Genomic DNA, 13,911 nt, shown 5'->3' with positions numbered 1-13,911 from the left:
TGAAGGCTGTAGTCCATGCCTCTAAAGTTTTCAAGGACAAAAGGAGGAAAGGAAGGAAGGGCTGGGATGCAAAGGAAGAAGGAGAGAAACTAACTCAAAACTACCAGTTGCCACATACTTACTAGGAGCCAGCACTAGGCTGGGCGCAATCTACATCTATTCTTGAGCCACCTACACCCTGAATGACAGGTGAGGCATCAGTGAGTAGATTAGCAAAGATGTCACCTTACTAAAAAGTAAAAGACATAGGTGATTTTTAGATATGCTGCCTCTGTACATGTCAATTTCAGTATATTAGATTTATAGACAATTTTCTATTATAATAATAGGTTTTATAGAAATATCTATATTCTATATTCTATTCTGTATTATACATTCCTCTTTTTTTAAGATTTTATTTATTTATTCATGAGAGACACAGAGAGACAGAGGGGCAGAGACACAGGCAGAGGGAGAAGCAGGCTCCATACAGGGAGCCCGATGTGGGACTCGATCCCGGGACTCCAGGATCACACCTTGAACGAAAGGCAGGCGCTTAACCGCTGAGCCATCCAGGCATCCTTGTATTATACATTCTAATTGATTCTACAGTATTATCTATTACAATAGTAGATAATAATATAATATCACCTTGCCAAATATGTACGCTGAAAGTATTTGAGCTTTAAAATTCCTCAAGAAAATGACAATTGCCAAGGTCCATATTTGGTATACTGCCTATACACTTTAAGAAAATATGGAGCTTCTGTGTTGGTGAACGTATGGAGATTTGAGGAGAGTGGCCCACCTGGAGAAGGTATGGAAGCTCTGTTCCCTTTCCCCACACCTTGCCTTGTGTACCTCCCACATCTGACTGTTCCTGACTTACATCCTTTTATAATAGACTAGTGACCTAGTGATAAAAAAAGAAAAAAGTCAAGAAAATACTTTCAGAAATGTCCCTCCCTCACATGCTGTTCCTCTCTACCCCTCTAATTGTCTACTTTGTACATACACATTTAATCAGCCATCCAGATAATTTTTAAATTTGAAATTATTTTAAATTCAATCATTTTATTTCAAACAAAACCTGTAAAATGGCACTCAAACCCACAAATATTGAGATAAATGCAATTAAATAACAAGATATTGGCTTGACCTAACGGACTAGAAACAGTTTTAACAACTGAAAACATCTAGCCTTGGTTAAGGTATAAGGACACTAGACTCCATTGATTAGAATACAAATTGTTATGAATATTTTGGTTGAATAATTTAATAGCATCTATTTTTAAATCTTAGTATTTAGTACACTCCTACCCAGAAATTCCACTTCTGGTACCTATACTTCAGGAAAAAAAACAAAAAACACATGAGTACCTGAACATAAATGTGCAAGTCTGTTTCCTACAGTACTACTTGTTATATAAAAAAAATGAGGACAAATTTTCATAAATAAGGAATATTAAATGGATATTAGAGCTACATGTTGAAATATGCATCCATTAAAATGAATAAAACTGATCCGGAAAGATGATGAACTGTTATATTAAATGAAAAATGTAATTAACAGAACCCATGATCATTTCTATATATAGACAGGGAGAAGATACAAACATACTTGCACATGTGTGTATAGTTACATACTCACATAGAAGAATGCAATAAGTAGTTTTACTTTAAAAATTGTTCTAATTTGAGAATATAATTCATTTTAGTAAGTGAACCCATTCCCCAAGCTAATTAGCAAATGGCAGAATAAAATGAGAGATTTTTAAATGAAATGAAGCAAAAGTTCAGCAATTATTAGACTACTTACAAGATCCTAAGCAATTAATTTATGTAAATTTCTGCTAACATAATAAAAAAAAGCCCTGCCTACTTGTGAACGCTTTTACAATGAAACTTCTCTAAAGAATGTAAGTTCCAGGGATCCCTGGGTGGCCCAGTGGTTTAGCGCCCACTTTTGGCCCAGGTTGTGATCCTGGAGTCCCGGGATTGAGTCCCATGTCAGGCTCCCTGCATGGAGCCTGCTTCTCCCTCTGTATGTGTTTCTGCCTCTCTCTTTGTGTCTCTCATGAATGAATAAATAAAAATCTTTTTTTTTAAATCGAACACTTAAAAAAAAAAAAAAAGAATGTAATTTCCTGAAGGGTAGGAGGACCTATTTTCCTGTGCTGATACTAACAAGAGAAACTTCATAAATCAGGAAGGAGAAATTGAAAGGTATGAGAGAATCAATTAAAAAGATTATTTAAAAAATATTTCACTCACAGAATTCCTTTATGCATTTGGCTTGTATTCACATTTATATCATGACCAAAAGGGCTTTATAAAGAGAATTATAATGTATTTAGCTATGAATTTAAAAAAGAAAAACAGGTTTCTACGAAGAATTTTCTTCTCTCCTATCCTAAATTGGGTAGATAATTTGTATCAATTTATTTTACTCCTTGGCAATCTTTTTTTAGACATGTGGTCTCTGGATCTCAGAATGCAAGGTAAATATTCTATGTAGAAAGTAAAAATGAAATCACTTTACATTGTTTGCATAATGTTCAACAGCAGCCTCCTTCTCTTTGCTTCTCTTCATCACCAAACTTCCCTAAAGAGCAATTGATATCCCCTTGCTTTCACACCCTTACCTCTCATTTATTCAGCTCACTGCAATGGGATTCCCCAAACCGAACTCTGCGGCTCTTCAAGGAGGGACAAGACCAGACCCCAAACCAAGGGGCTGAAGGTAGGGCACTAGTGACTAAGTGGCCACTGTTGGCACAGAGAAGCCAAACACATGAGATTGAGAGAAAGATGAAGCCCAGGTCCTGGGAAGACAGAGTTCAGAGAAAAAGAAGAGAAGAAGAGTAGAATGGGGCAGGGTTAGGGTTGGATATGCCAGTGCCAAGGCAGGGAGCCACCCTTCTTCTTACCTAAAGTTCATACAACTTTTATTTAATGGATACAGAATTTTCCAATATAATTTTTTTTCAAAAAAATACTTTTTCTTTTTAAAAAATTCTTTTTAAAATTTATTCATGAGACACAGAGAGAGAGGCAGAGACATAGGCAGAGGGAGAAGCAGCCTCCTCACAGAAACCCAAGGTGGGACTCAGTCCCCAGATCGGGATCATGCCCTGAGCTAAAAGCACTCAACCAAGGCATCCAGGTGTCCCCATAATTTTTTTCCTTTTTTTTTTTAAGATTTATTTATTTATTTATTTATTTATTTATTTATTTATTTATTTATTTATTTATTTATTTATTTATTTATCATAGATAGAGAGAGAGAGAGAGAGAGGCAGAGACACAGTAGGAGGGAGAAGCAGGCTCCATGCCAGGAACCCGATGCGGTACTTGATCCTGGGACTCCAGGATCGTGCCCCGGGCCAAAGGCAGGTGCTAAACGGCTGAGCCACCCAGGGATCCCCAATTTTTTTTTTTCTTAAATGAGTTTGGCAGATTGTGTTTCTCAAGGAATTGGCCCATTTCATCTAAATTGTTGAAATTACAGAGCTGTTGTAGAGCCCTTATCCTTTTACACTTGTCAGATCTGTGGTGACATCACCTCTTTCATTTCTGATATCACTCATCCGCCTTTTTCCTTGGTCAGTTTGGCTAGAAGTTCATCAATTTTATTCAACTCATCTGTATCTCTTTAAATTTCTAAATCCAAAGACCTCTTATTTGCACTCAAATTATTTGATTTCCCTGCATTATTTGTCACCTTAAGAGTCAGACTTCTATAAGATTCCTTGCCCTCTCTTCTACTTTTCTTCCTTATTATCTTTAATAGCTCATCTTCACCTTTCAAGATTCTGCCCCAGGCCTCTGCGTTTTCACTTTAAAATCTCCTTTTCAACTAGACAATCTCCTTTATTTTCATGACCTCCTCACTCATGAGAGGACCTGTATTTCCACCTCCCACCTGTCCATCTAATGCTATTATTTCCACTCCCAGCTAATGAACCCACCATCCCCCATATTTGAAAATCTGAGTCACCATTTATACATTCTTATCCTTCAACTTCTCCATCCAGCTGGCAACTAAACTGCACTTTCCCCATCAAACATTTCTTTGCATCCTTGCACTGGTCCCAACTGGATTCCTGACTTGTCACTGCCTGAATTCCAGCTAGGATCATTTCTTGGCCAGACTGTTCTGTATTCCTCCGTTATAAGCACTAACCATATGAAATTAGTTATCTTTCACACACAGCCCATATCATGCCTCTTCGTCAGAGCTCCCTGCTGGCTCAGGATTAAGCCTTCTCACTATAATTCTTCCTTTGCTATCCAGTGGCCTGCTCTTCCTTCCCACACCTTGAACAGTAACGACACCTGCCTACTGCCTGGTAATAGACATTCCAGGTGCTTTCCTGCCTCCACCTTTGCCCAGTTTGTCCCCCTGGTTAAACTCTGGCTCTTCATTTCTAACTGGATTCAGAGGCTACCTTCTCTGTGAAGCCTTATTTTAAATTATTTTTTTTAAGTTGAGGTATAGTAACATATAGTAGAATGCACAGGTATTAAGTTGGGTGAGTTTGGGCAACTGCATTACCCTCAATCAATACACAGAGCACTGCCATTGCCCCAGAATTCCATTGTGTTCCTCCCAGTCTCACTCTTCCCTCAACCAGAGGCAACTATTCATCTGTTCTCTATCTCTACAGATCAGCCATTTGCACATCACACAAGAGGAGTCAATAGTCTACGGTCTTTGTTTCTCTGTCAGCCTTCTTTCACTCAGCATGAAGTGATTGATTGGCCCTACTGTGTCTACAAGAAGCTCATCATGTTTCATTGATGAGAAGTATCCACTGCATAGATGCACCAGTTTGTAAATATAAAAAACATTTACTTGTTGATGGATATTTAGATTTGGGTGTGGAAGAAGGCACAGAGATTTTGTATGAAGCTGTCTTCATCCTTCTCTGTCCTTTCTTTTCCTAAGCCATCCAGCATTATACTTTATTGTAGCTGGGTGTGTCTTCCCTATTTAACTTAATCTTAATCATTTCATTTCCTTGGGCATTTACATGTGAGTGAAAGTATGTTAAGTACTTAGTACGTCCATCAGCTCATCCAATCATTGCAATGATTCCATGTAGCAGACAATACCGTGACACCCACTGACAGGGAGAAAATGAGGCCTGAATAGGTCAAGTTCCTTTTTTAAATTAACCCATCTGGTGAGTAGTCAAATTAAGATCAGTATCTAGATCTGATGCTGTCATAGTAAATTCTTAACAATTATGCCATAATACTACGTGCCTGGCACTTTTTAAAAACTTAAATTTAATTAATTAATTAATTAATTAATCCATTTATTTATTATTTTAAAAGATTTTATTTGTTTATTTGACAGAGAGAGAACACAACCAGGGAGAGCTGCAGGCAGAGGGAGAGGGAGAAGCAGGTTCCCCAAGGAGGAGGGAACCCGATGGGGGACTCGATCTCAGGACCCTGGGATCATGACCTGAGCCAAAGGCAGACCCTTAACTAACTGAGCCACCCAGGCACTCTAAATTTAATACTTTCTAAAGAAAACCAGCATTCAGGGCAACAGTTTACCCAAGACACAGTTTCTTCTCCAATGATAAGACTAAGCAACCACCCTTGTGAAATGACTTCATATGCACTTTTATTTCAAAAAGCTCTTTTATTTTGCTCACAGTTTTGTGAGTCAGAAGTCTGGGAGGACTGAGTTGGTCAGTCCTCGCTTGGGGTCTCTCCTGGGGCTGCATTTACATGTCAGCTGGGCTCCAGATATTGGGGGGACTCTCCTTGGCTGGACGTCCACAATGGCTCATTCACATAGCTGGCAGTCGATGCTGTCAGTGGGAGCCATGCTAGGGCTTGACGTCAGGGCCAACATGTGGCCTCTCCAGCACCATGGTCTCCCAAGATCACCTTTAGGACAGCTTGCAGGATGGAAGATGGTGCTGCCGCCATTTTTGGAAAATAGAATCTGCCACAGCCATTTCCTTAAGGCTGCTGAACTTTGGGGCATGTCACTGGGCCCACTGATGGTAAAGACCTTCAATTTCCAAAACTCCTCTTTGGGGTCAATAGGCTCCTGACTCACTGACTGTCAGAAAATAGGTGGGCTTTATTAGGAAAACTAAATAGGCAGATTCATTTTTAAGTTTATTTGAAAGTTATTTCACCCAGTGTGGGGCCAAGGATTGTGTGTGTTCAGAAACGTGTAAGTAGTAAATGCACAACTTTGCTGGCCACACAGCACCAAATGAGTCTCATTAGATATTTAGTCCTGTAAGTTATGTCAGTAAGGGAAACTGTAAACATCTCCAAATGAAGTAATATTTATGGGTATTATAAAACAATTTAATCCAAGCTATAATCACCCACCTTAAGAACTGGTAATTTGCAACTCTTTGTAAGGTAACTGTCCAGGTAAAACTTAGATAGGAAAAGACACAGCTCTAGCTTTACCTGGCATTGCGGATGTGCAGCTGAGGGTAATGGCGATGCCTGTGACATATATGCACAGCAAAGTCCTCATCATACATCAGACTTGGAATGTTTCCCACTTGCTCAAACACAGTTATGAGAGTTGAGCCTAAATCACAGAGACAAAGAAATGGGGTCTCATTTTACCAAGGAATGACTTTAGGACTTCAGAACAAAATGTAGCTTCCATCCTAAATTGTATTTTAATTGTTCTGATCAAACAGGCACATGATGCATTTAGGACCTGGAAGTCATGCTTATTCCCATTCCCCAAGCACCATTTTAAACATGAATTTCCTACATTGGCAGCTGGGGAGGTAGTTGCATAGACCTTACCTAAGCTCATGTAGGATGGCACTATGAGAAATATGAAGTGCAGTTCTGGCACTGCCTTATACACGGTCCTGGCAAGGGGAAGAGACAGTAGGACAGGTGTTAATAACAAAGAAATCCCATTAGCTGGCCCTGTTTTGAGAAAAATGCCTTCACTAAAAACATCAGATAATCATAAATCCACATGAGCTCCTTTACTCCTTGCCTGCAAAGGCAAGAACATCTTCAAGGCAATTTCTTTTCCTTCTCTACTCCTTAAATTCCAAAAGGACTCTTTTCTGTCTGTTCCATGGAGGTACAGAGAATAAACAGTGCCATATTCATGTGGCACACCATATTTCTACTGACATTAACCTTTGACCTGGCATCTGGATGGTCTGGTGTGACATTACAAAGTGACTTGAAAGCTGAGGCCACCACCCCCAAATGTCTGTGCAGGCTGTCAGACATCACCCAGCAGCCTGCCTGATCATATTTCGACACACCATATTGTTCAGGATGCTTCTGCAGTCTGTCAGGTTAATAGACATTTCTAAAGGTAAGATTGAGGAAAACTATTTTTAGAAACATCCAAACCTATGACGCTTTACTCTTCCAGCCCAAATGCATTTTTTTGAAATGACTGCACTACCTGTTTGCCTCAAATGATGGTAATTAAAGATGTGTGTTGAAGGGAGTGCTTAAAGAAATAGATTTTCTTTCAGAAATATTACTGCTGTTCAACATAGATGCTCTAATACAGCCATAGGTTACAAACAAATTAAACATTTCAAAGAATTTCACGTCTTTTGAAAGGACATAGTCCTTTTGCACATAATCTCTTTCGTGTCATTTTGGCATTAATGCATTTTGTCTATGGGACTGCCGGCCAGCCCCCTGACGTCACCATCTGCAAGACCCCAGCCACTCACCGAATAATCTCTCTGCAGCAGCCAACAGAATACTCATCCACGGCCACAAAGAGGTGCATGAACAATGTGTTCAGAGGCTGCACAAGGAAAGAAAACACGATTGAAGGCTGAGTCAGCATTTCGGCCGTATCAGAGCAGGATGGGAGGTGGGAGAAGGATTTGGGGGTGGCCACAGGCTCAGAGATGCCCATTTTTGGGGGGTGATACTCTATGCCTAAAGTGATGAGACACTCAGGCAGCTTTCAAGCAATCTCACTGACTCCATTTGCTCCCTTCTGTCCTCCTAGCCTAGAATTATTCAAGGAAACAGGCACTGTAAATGAATCCAATGCATCCAGCCCTTCTTTCTGCCCTTGCGAATGGGGCTCTGGGCAGGGAAGTGCCTGCAGGGGAATGAAATCGATTATTAACTCAGTAGTCTTGTCCTCGGGGGTGTCTATGCCAAGTGAAAGACAATCACCCATTCCCCAGGGCTCTTGAGTCAGCAGCTGCTGCTCTATTCAAGTGACACAAGAAAAAGATTCTCTTATGAATTTGAAGGATGGAAGGCAGATGCCATGTTATGAATCCAATGGCTTGTTTTGTTCAACATTCCCAGAGTCAGAATCAAATATTACTCTTGGGATCCAGAAAACCTGAAAGCTGGAAACTCATAGTAGCAAGACGCAAACGTGACTTTAGGTTAAATCTTTCCAGTTTTTAAAGAGATTTGTGGGCAGGCCCGGTGGCTCAGCGGTTTAGTGCCGCCTTCAGTCCAGGGTGGGATCCTGGAGACCCGGGATTGAGTCCCACGTCAGGCTCCCTGCATGGAGCCTGCTTCTCCCTCTACCTGTGTCTCTGCCTCTCTCTCTCTCTCTCTCTCTCTCTCTCCTCCTCTCTCTGTCTCTCATGAATAAATAAATAAATATTTTTTTAAAAATGCTGGATAACATGTTGGGGTGCACGTGGGCCTGTATGTGTGTGCACATACATGTGTACATGGCAGGGGTGAACTTCCTCATTCACACAATTGGCATTCCCTAGGGTTCTGGGGACACAGTCTTGAATTCCACTGATAGACAAGCATGCTACCCACAGACCTGGCTTCTAGCTCTCTACAGAACTGGGGCGCTCTCTACAGAACTGGGGCCATATGCGGGCCTGGCTCTGGCAGGCTGAGGGCAGAGAAAGCTCAGATTTGACACCAGATACCAAGTCCAGCTGCCAACAGGTTGTAATGTGCTCACATCTAGAAGACATCAAATGAGCCAGACTCCAAGAGTACACCTTGAAAATTACAGAGACAAGAATCTGATAATAGACAAAAATCTATTATCATTGTTACAGGGGCAAAGGTGTAAAGTCTGGTGCCCTCCCAGCATATCAAAGACTTCAGACACTGAGCCTAAATTTCCACTGACTGATGGAAGGATAGAATATATATACATATACATATATACTATGTACATACACACACAATGAAATATTACTCAGCCATAAAAAATGAGATTTTGCCATTTGTGACAACATAAAAGGACCTAGAAGGTATTATACTAAGTGAAATAAGTCAGGTAGAGAAAGACAAATACCAAATGATTTCACTTATGTGTGGAATCTAAAACACAAACAAGCAAACAAATGAAAAAAAAAAAACCAGAAACATATCCATAAATACAGAGAACATACGGTGATGGCTAGTATGTTCACCAGCCATACTAGCTGGTGTGGGGGGTAGATGGGCAAAAGAGGTACAGGGGAGTAGGAGGTGCAGGCTTCCAGTTACAGAATGAGTAAGTTACAGGGATGAACATTTCAGCATAGGTAATATAGTCAATGGTATTGCATTGTAAAGTGACAGGTGCTAGCTACACTTGACATGAGCATAGCATAACACAGAGCTGTCCAATCGCTCTGTTGTACACCTGAAACTAATGTAAAATTGCATGTCAGGTATATTTCAATGTAAAACAAATTTAAAAAAGACTTTGGACAGTGGGGGTACAGTGTGAAGAACTGGGAAGCACACATTTGACCCTCGCTCCCTCCTAGATCTGCAAAGGTGTGACCTATGTCTTGCCACAGACTTGTCATTGTCAGCTGACTCATCTATTATCTTCCCTTGTGCATCCCCTCCAGCCTCTTGCTCTTAGATTCACCTTTCCTCTCCAACAGCTAACTTTGTTTCTAACTGTCACGATGTCACTTTCTGTTTTGAGTTTTGAACTGCTCCGCCTCAAAACTGAAAAGACATATGTGCAAACGTAGGACTTCCTTTCAAAATTAAGGCTGTTCTAATAAGAATTGTGTGTAATTGCTTACTGTGCATGGGATTTCACTGTCAAGTTCCTGGAACACGGATAACCAGTTGTCCTGATTGGAGACATTCCAGTTGGGATAGTCCACAAAGGTAGCCTGGGCCATGATCTCCTCTTTGTCATTGCAGAGGGTAACAGCAAGGTTTGCCTTTTCCCTGTGGAAATGATTAAAACTGCACACATGACAAAGATTACCAAAAGGTAGATGAGGTGATGTTACTTTTATCCCCTCCTTTGGTTATTGCAGCCTAGTTACTGAAACTTACCGCTGCATAATGAAACCTCTAGAAGAGGGGGAAAATGTGGCAGCAACTTTGAGAGCACATCTTTCAGGACATCTGGGGCTACCAATTAAATTTTTATTGAAAATTACATTTCATTAGAAAGACGTTGTGTTTACATGAAGTGTCCAATACCCTTCCCTTAGAGATTGGCTATAATTTTCCCTATACTTTGCACCTTGTCAATTCCACTGTGTTGGCTTAAACATGTAAAGTTAGAGTGGCCAACTGTTCCTGTTTACCTGATTCTGAGAAGGTCCCCAGGACATGGAGCCATTGGGGATACAAGTCCTGAGCAAATTGGGATGAGTTGGTCAGCTATGCAAAGCAAAAAAGCCGAAAATTTAGCCTCACCTCTGTCAGCTATCCTAACCAATTTCTGCAAACCTTGAGCCCATGCCTCCTGGGCTGATGGATTCTTATGGGATGTGAGTATCTATCAGCTGATCCACCTGCAGGATGAAGACCCTCAGGGGTCTGGCTTAAGCTAAGGCAACCCAGCAAGCTAAAAGAGACAAGGGTGGAGAAGCAGGTCTTCCAATTCTTATTCTGGTGGTTGTCCCAAAGGAGAACCTTTTTTTTTCCCAAAGGCAACTTTCAAATGCTACCCTGTCATGCTGTCTGGGGTGACAGCAAGAACTCTGACTCAGAGACAGTCTATAGTTTACTGGATAGAGAACCATTTGTATATAAATTGAGATGCAGTTTTCATTTTTTCAGCTGGGTAAGATCTACTGGTATCTTAATTTGGAGAAAAAAAAAAAGACTGAAATGTCCTTTCAAAAAAACAAAGTTTATTCCTTAGTAAGGGGACAAAGATAGCATGTAACTGAAGGAGGAGAAAAGGTAATGGAAAGCACAGAGAGAAAGTTCTAGATGCTCTCCAGTTATATTTTCATCATTAAAGTAACAATTGTGACTGCAATCGAAACCAGAAAGTAGTCACAAGAAGAGAAAAACTAATTAGAAAAGTCATCCTCCGTACCACTTCCATAGGTAACCAGCGTTGATATTTTGGTGTCTAACTCACCAGATTTACCCCTTAATTTTGAGAGTAATTATACAATGAAATGTACTTTGTAAGTTTTTCAACATGGCATCACATAACCCATATGTTGTAGTCTGCTTTTTCTCCCCACTTGACAGCATACCACCTTACTAGAGCCGTTCACCAAAAAGCAGTCTCTCATACACGGGCACTTCCTGTGCTTCATTTTTTTCTTCAAATTAGTTCACTTTTGGCTTGGAGAAGACCATTTCCATAGGAACTTCTAACATCATAAATGGAAAAGCAGTATACCTTGTTTTGAAGATAACCATAAAAAAATCAAGACACACATTTAGAACAAAACTTATTCTTGCGTGTATCTAGACAAATCACCTTGGGTACCAACAGAAGTATAGGCACTTTGGGGAAACATCATGCTAGGGACATCAATCTCAGCACCTACAGCCACTGTCTCCTCTCACAGGAGATCCACTCTTCAGCCATAGAGGACTTCCTCTGGGTGCACCTACCCCAAGGCCCCTGCCCTAGTGCTGGCTATCATGGAAAGAAAATAGTGGACTGCCCTCAGGTCCCAAGAATACACTATCCACATAGGGGGCTAATTAGCAAAAGGATGCAGCCCCACAACCTCTCCAGTGTGCTTCACCAAAGCCCTGCCCCTCTTAACACTCTTGGAGTGGTTCCCTCCTGCTCCTGGTCCTCTGGGCTCCTCTGCCCCAGGCTCCCACAGCCATGACTTACTGCTTCACAGATAGCCCTCACTCTAATTCAGATGAGAAAATGCCCAGAGCACAGGACCCGGCGATGATGGTGGTGATGGAGGAGGAGGAAACGTGCAAGAGCTGGGCCAAGGCAGCTACCATCCCCTCAGGGAAACAAGGGAAATGTGTTCCTGGAAACCCAATTTGAACTTGAAACACATTTATCCATGGGAAAACAGGGTGGTGGTTGGGTTCCATAGTACAATTAGCACAGTACTATACCACACAGACATTATAGATTAAATAGGCTTTTGTGGGTTGGCCTGGGAAGCCAGCCATGAGTAACATCGTTTCAATGGGAAAATGCACTTCAATTTCCAAATGGCTGAGTGCAAGAAAGTAACTTTTATAGCATTATCCTTTTGTATGTATAATTTCCACTTCTTATTACCTATTAACATGAGTCCTCTTTGGGACAGATAAAAATCATTGTAGGGGAAAAGAAGAGAGAGAAGGAAAAAGGTAATGGGAGAGGCTTATTTTTAAAAGCTGGGTTTAGAATTATTCTTTGGAATAAGTCAAATAAAAAAATACACACACACCCCAAATACAAAATTCACACAAAATATTCACACAAAATACATTAAAGCTCAAGGATATTATCCAGCAAGCAAAATCACAGTTCTTTTCATTAAAGTAATGTCTAATTTGTTCACTTGGTTTAGTGAATTTTCCTTTAGCCAAAACTCCTTTTATTTAACTGAACTTGATGGAAATCTTGGTGAAACAGCATCCCCATTTTCTGCTTTATTAAGCAGCACAAATGACACAGATCTGGGTGTTCCCAGAGCCTGTCATGGTTTCCTTCCCCCTCCCAGCCCTTTGCACTGTGACATGTGCACTCGATGTGGCCAATTCTTTTGGCTCTTTCCCCACTCATCTGCTATGCCCAATCTGCTCATTTTCTCCCCTACCATTTAGCAGGGTTTTCAGGTGAGGTCAGTTGTATTCATTCCTACATCTGTGACTGAGCTGGCAGGTAATTTAATGAAACTCAATAAAACTAGGAAAGAAACCATCAAATTTAGAAATGCTTGTAAAATGGGTCTCTAAGCCTTGGGGTTGGCCTGCCAAGGGAATGGGAGTTACCTGGTATGAAAAACGAAAGGCTGCATGGGCTGAGTACCAGCTATCTGGGGAGCTCCAGGACACTGATGAAAATGTAAATTTACTTTTTACTTCTGAAGATATGCTGGCTCCTAAAGTAGGTCACAACCTTTTTAGTTATTAGGATCCCATTTCAACATTAATTTTTTAAAAAAGCCTTTCACTACTCTACTCCCACATGGCATAAGCTATGCTTTTCATATCTGTCAATTCAGAAAACACATAAACACATTAGACATGTGGATTTGAGCTACCCTGACAGCCACTCCAAGACCCAGCAGCAGTGTGAAGCTCATCTTCAGAAACAACTGGCTGTCAAGAACTTTCAGGTAATTAGTATGTGGCTGTGTATAGGATTTGGAAACACAACTCTGTGGAATGTTTTTGAAAAAAAATCTGTAGAAAGGCCCCAGTTGTAAGTTCACCCCCATCCCACATGCTATGGTCTGAATACCCCCTAAAAGGATGGGCCATTGGCAACTGATCACATGGATCACTGGTGATCACATGGACAGGACAATCACATACCCTCCTGCTCAGGCCAGCTATGATCCACTTTCACCCCAGGAGGGGCAAGTTAGACGTGCACATTTGCTACTGAGCTGGGGGCTTATAGTTTATTTACATGCAGAAATTTATTACTGTAGTAAATTACAGTATACAGTGGCCCCCTGCCACTTGCTTTTCCTTCTCAGAGGCAATCATGTCTCCCTTTGTGCCATGTTCTGCAGATTGTTGTTTTAATGATATATATGCAAGAAAATT

At 40.8% G+C, this 13,911-nt stretch overlaps 1 protein-coding gene across 2 annotated transcripts in view; it reads right to left on the bottom strand.

Annotated features, from left to right (window-relative positions):
* Window positions 1-13,911, bottom strand: part of CFAP61 (cilia and flagella associated protein 61) — a 277,336-nt gene that overhangs the window by 250,629 nt on the left and 12,796 nt on the right. For both annotated transcript variants that reach the window (XM_055306706.1, XM_055306700.1), the window contains exons 3-6: window positions 9,993-10,143; window positions 7,695-7,771; window positions 6,787-6,854; window positions 6,433-6,559 (exon numbers count right to left, since the gene is read on the bottom strand). In XM_055306706.1, the coding sequence (XP_055162681.1) occupies window positions 6,433-6,559; window positions 6,787-6,854; window positions 7,695-7,771; window positions 9,993-10,143 (423 nt within the window). The remainder of the gene's footprint in view (window positions 1-6,432; window positions 6,560-6,786; window positions 6,855-7,694; window positions 7,772-9,992; window positions 10,144-13,911) is intronic.

This window comes from Nyctereutes procyonoides, unplaced genomic scaffold (assembly GCF_905146905.1).
Source record: "Nyctereutes procyonoides isolate TBG_1078 unplaced genomic scaffold, NYPRO_anot_genome, whole genome shotgun sequence".
NCBI classification, from domain to species: domain Eukaryota; kingdom Metazoa; phylum Chordata; class Mammalia; order Carnivora; family Canidae; genus Nyctereutes; species Nyctereutes procyonoides.
Note: the sequence above shows the minus strand (reverse complement) of the source record. Positions and strands in the feature narration are given on the sequence as shown.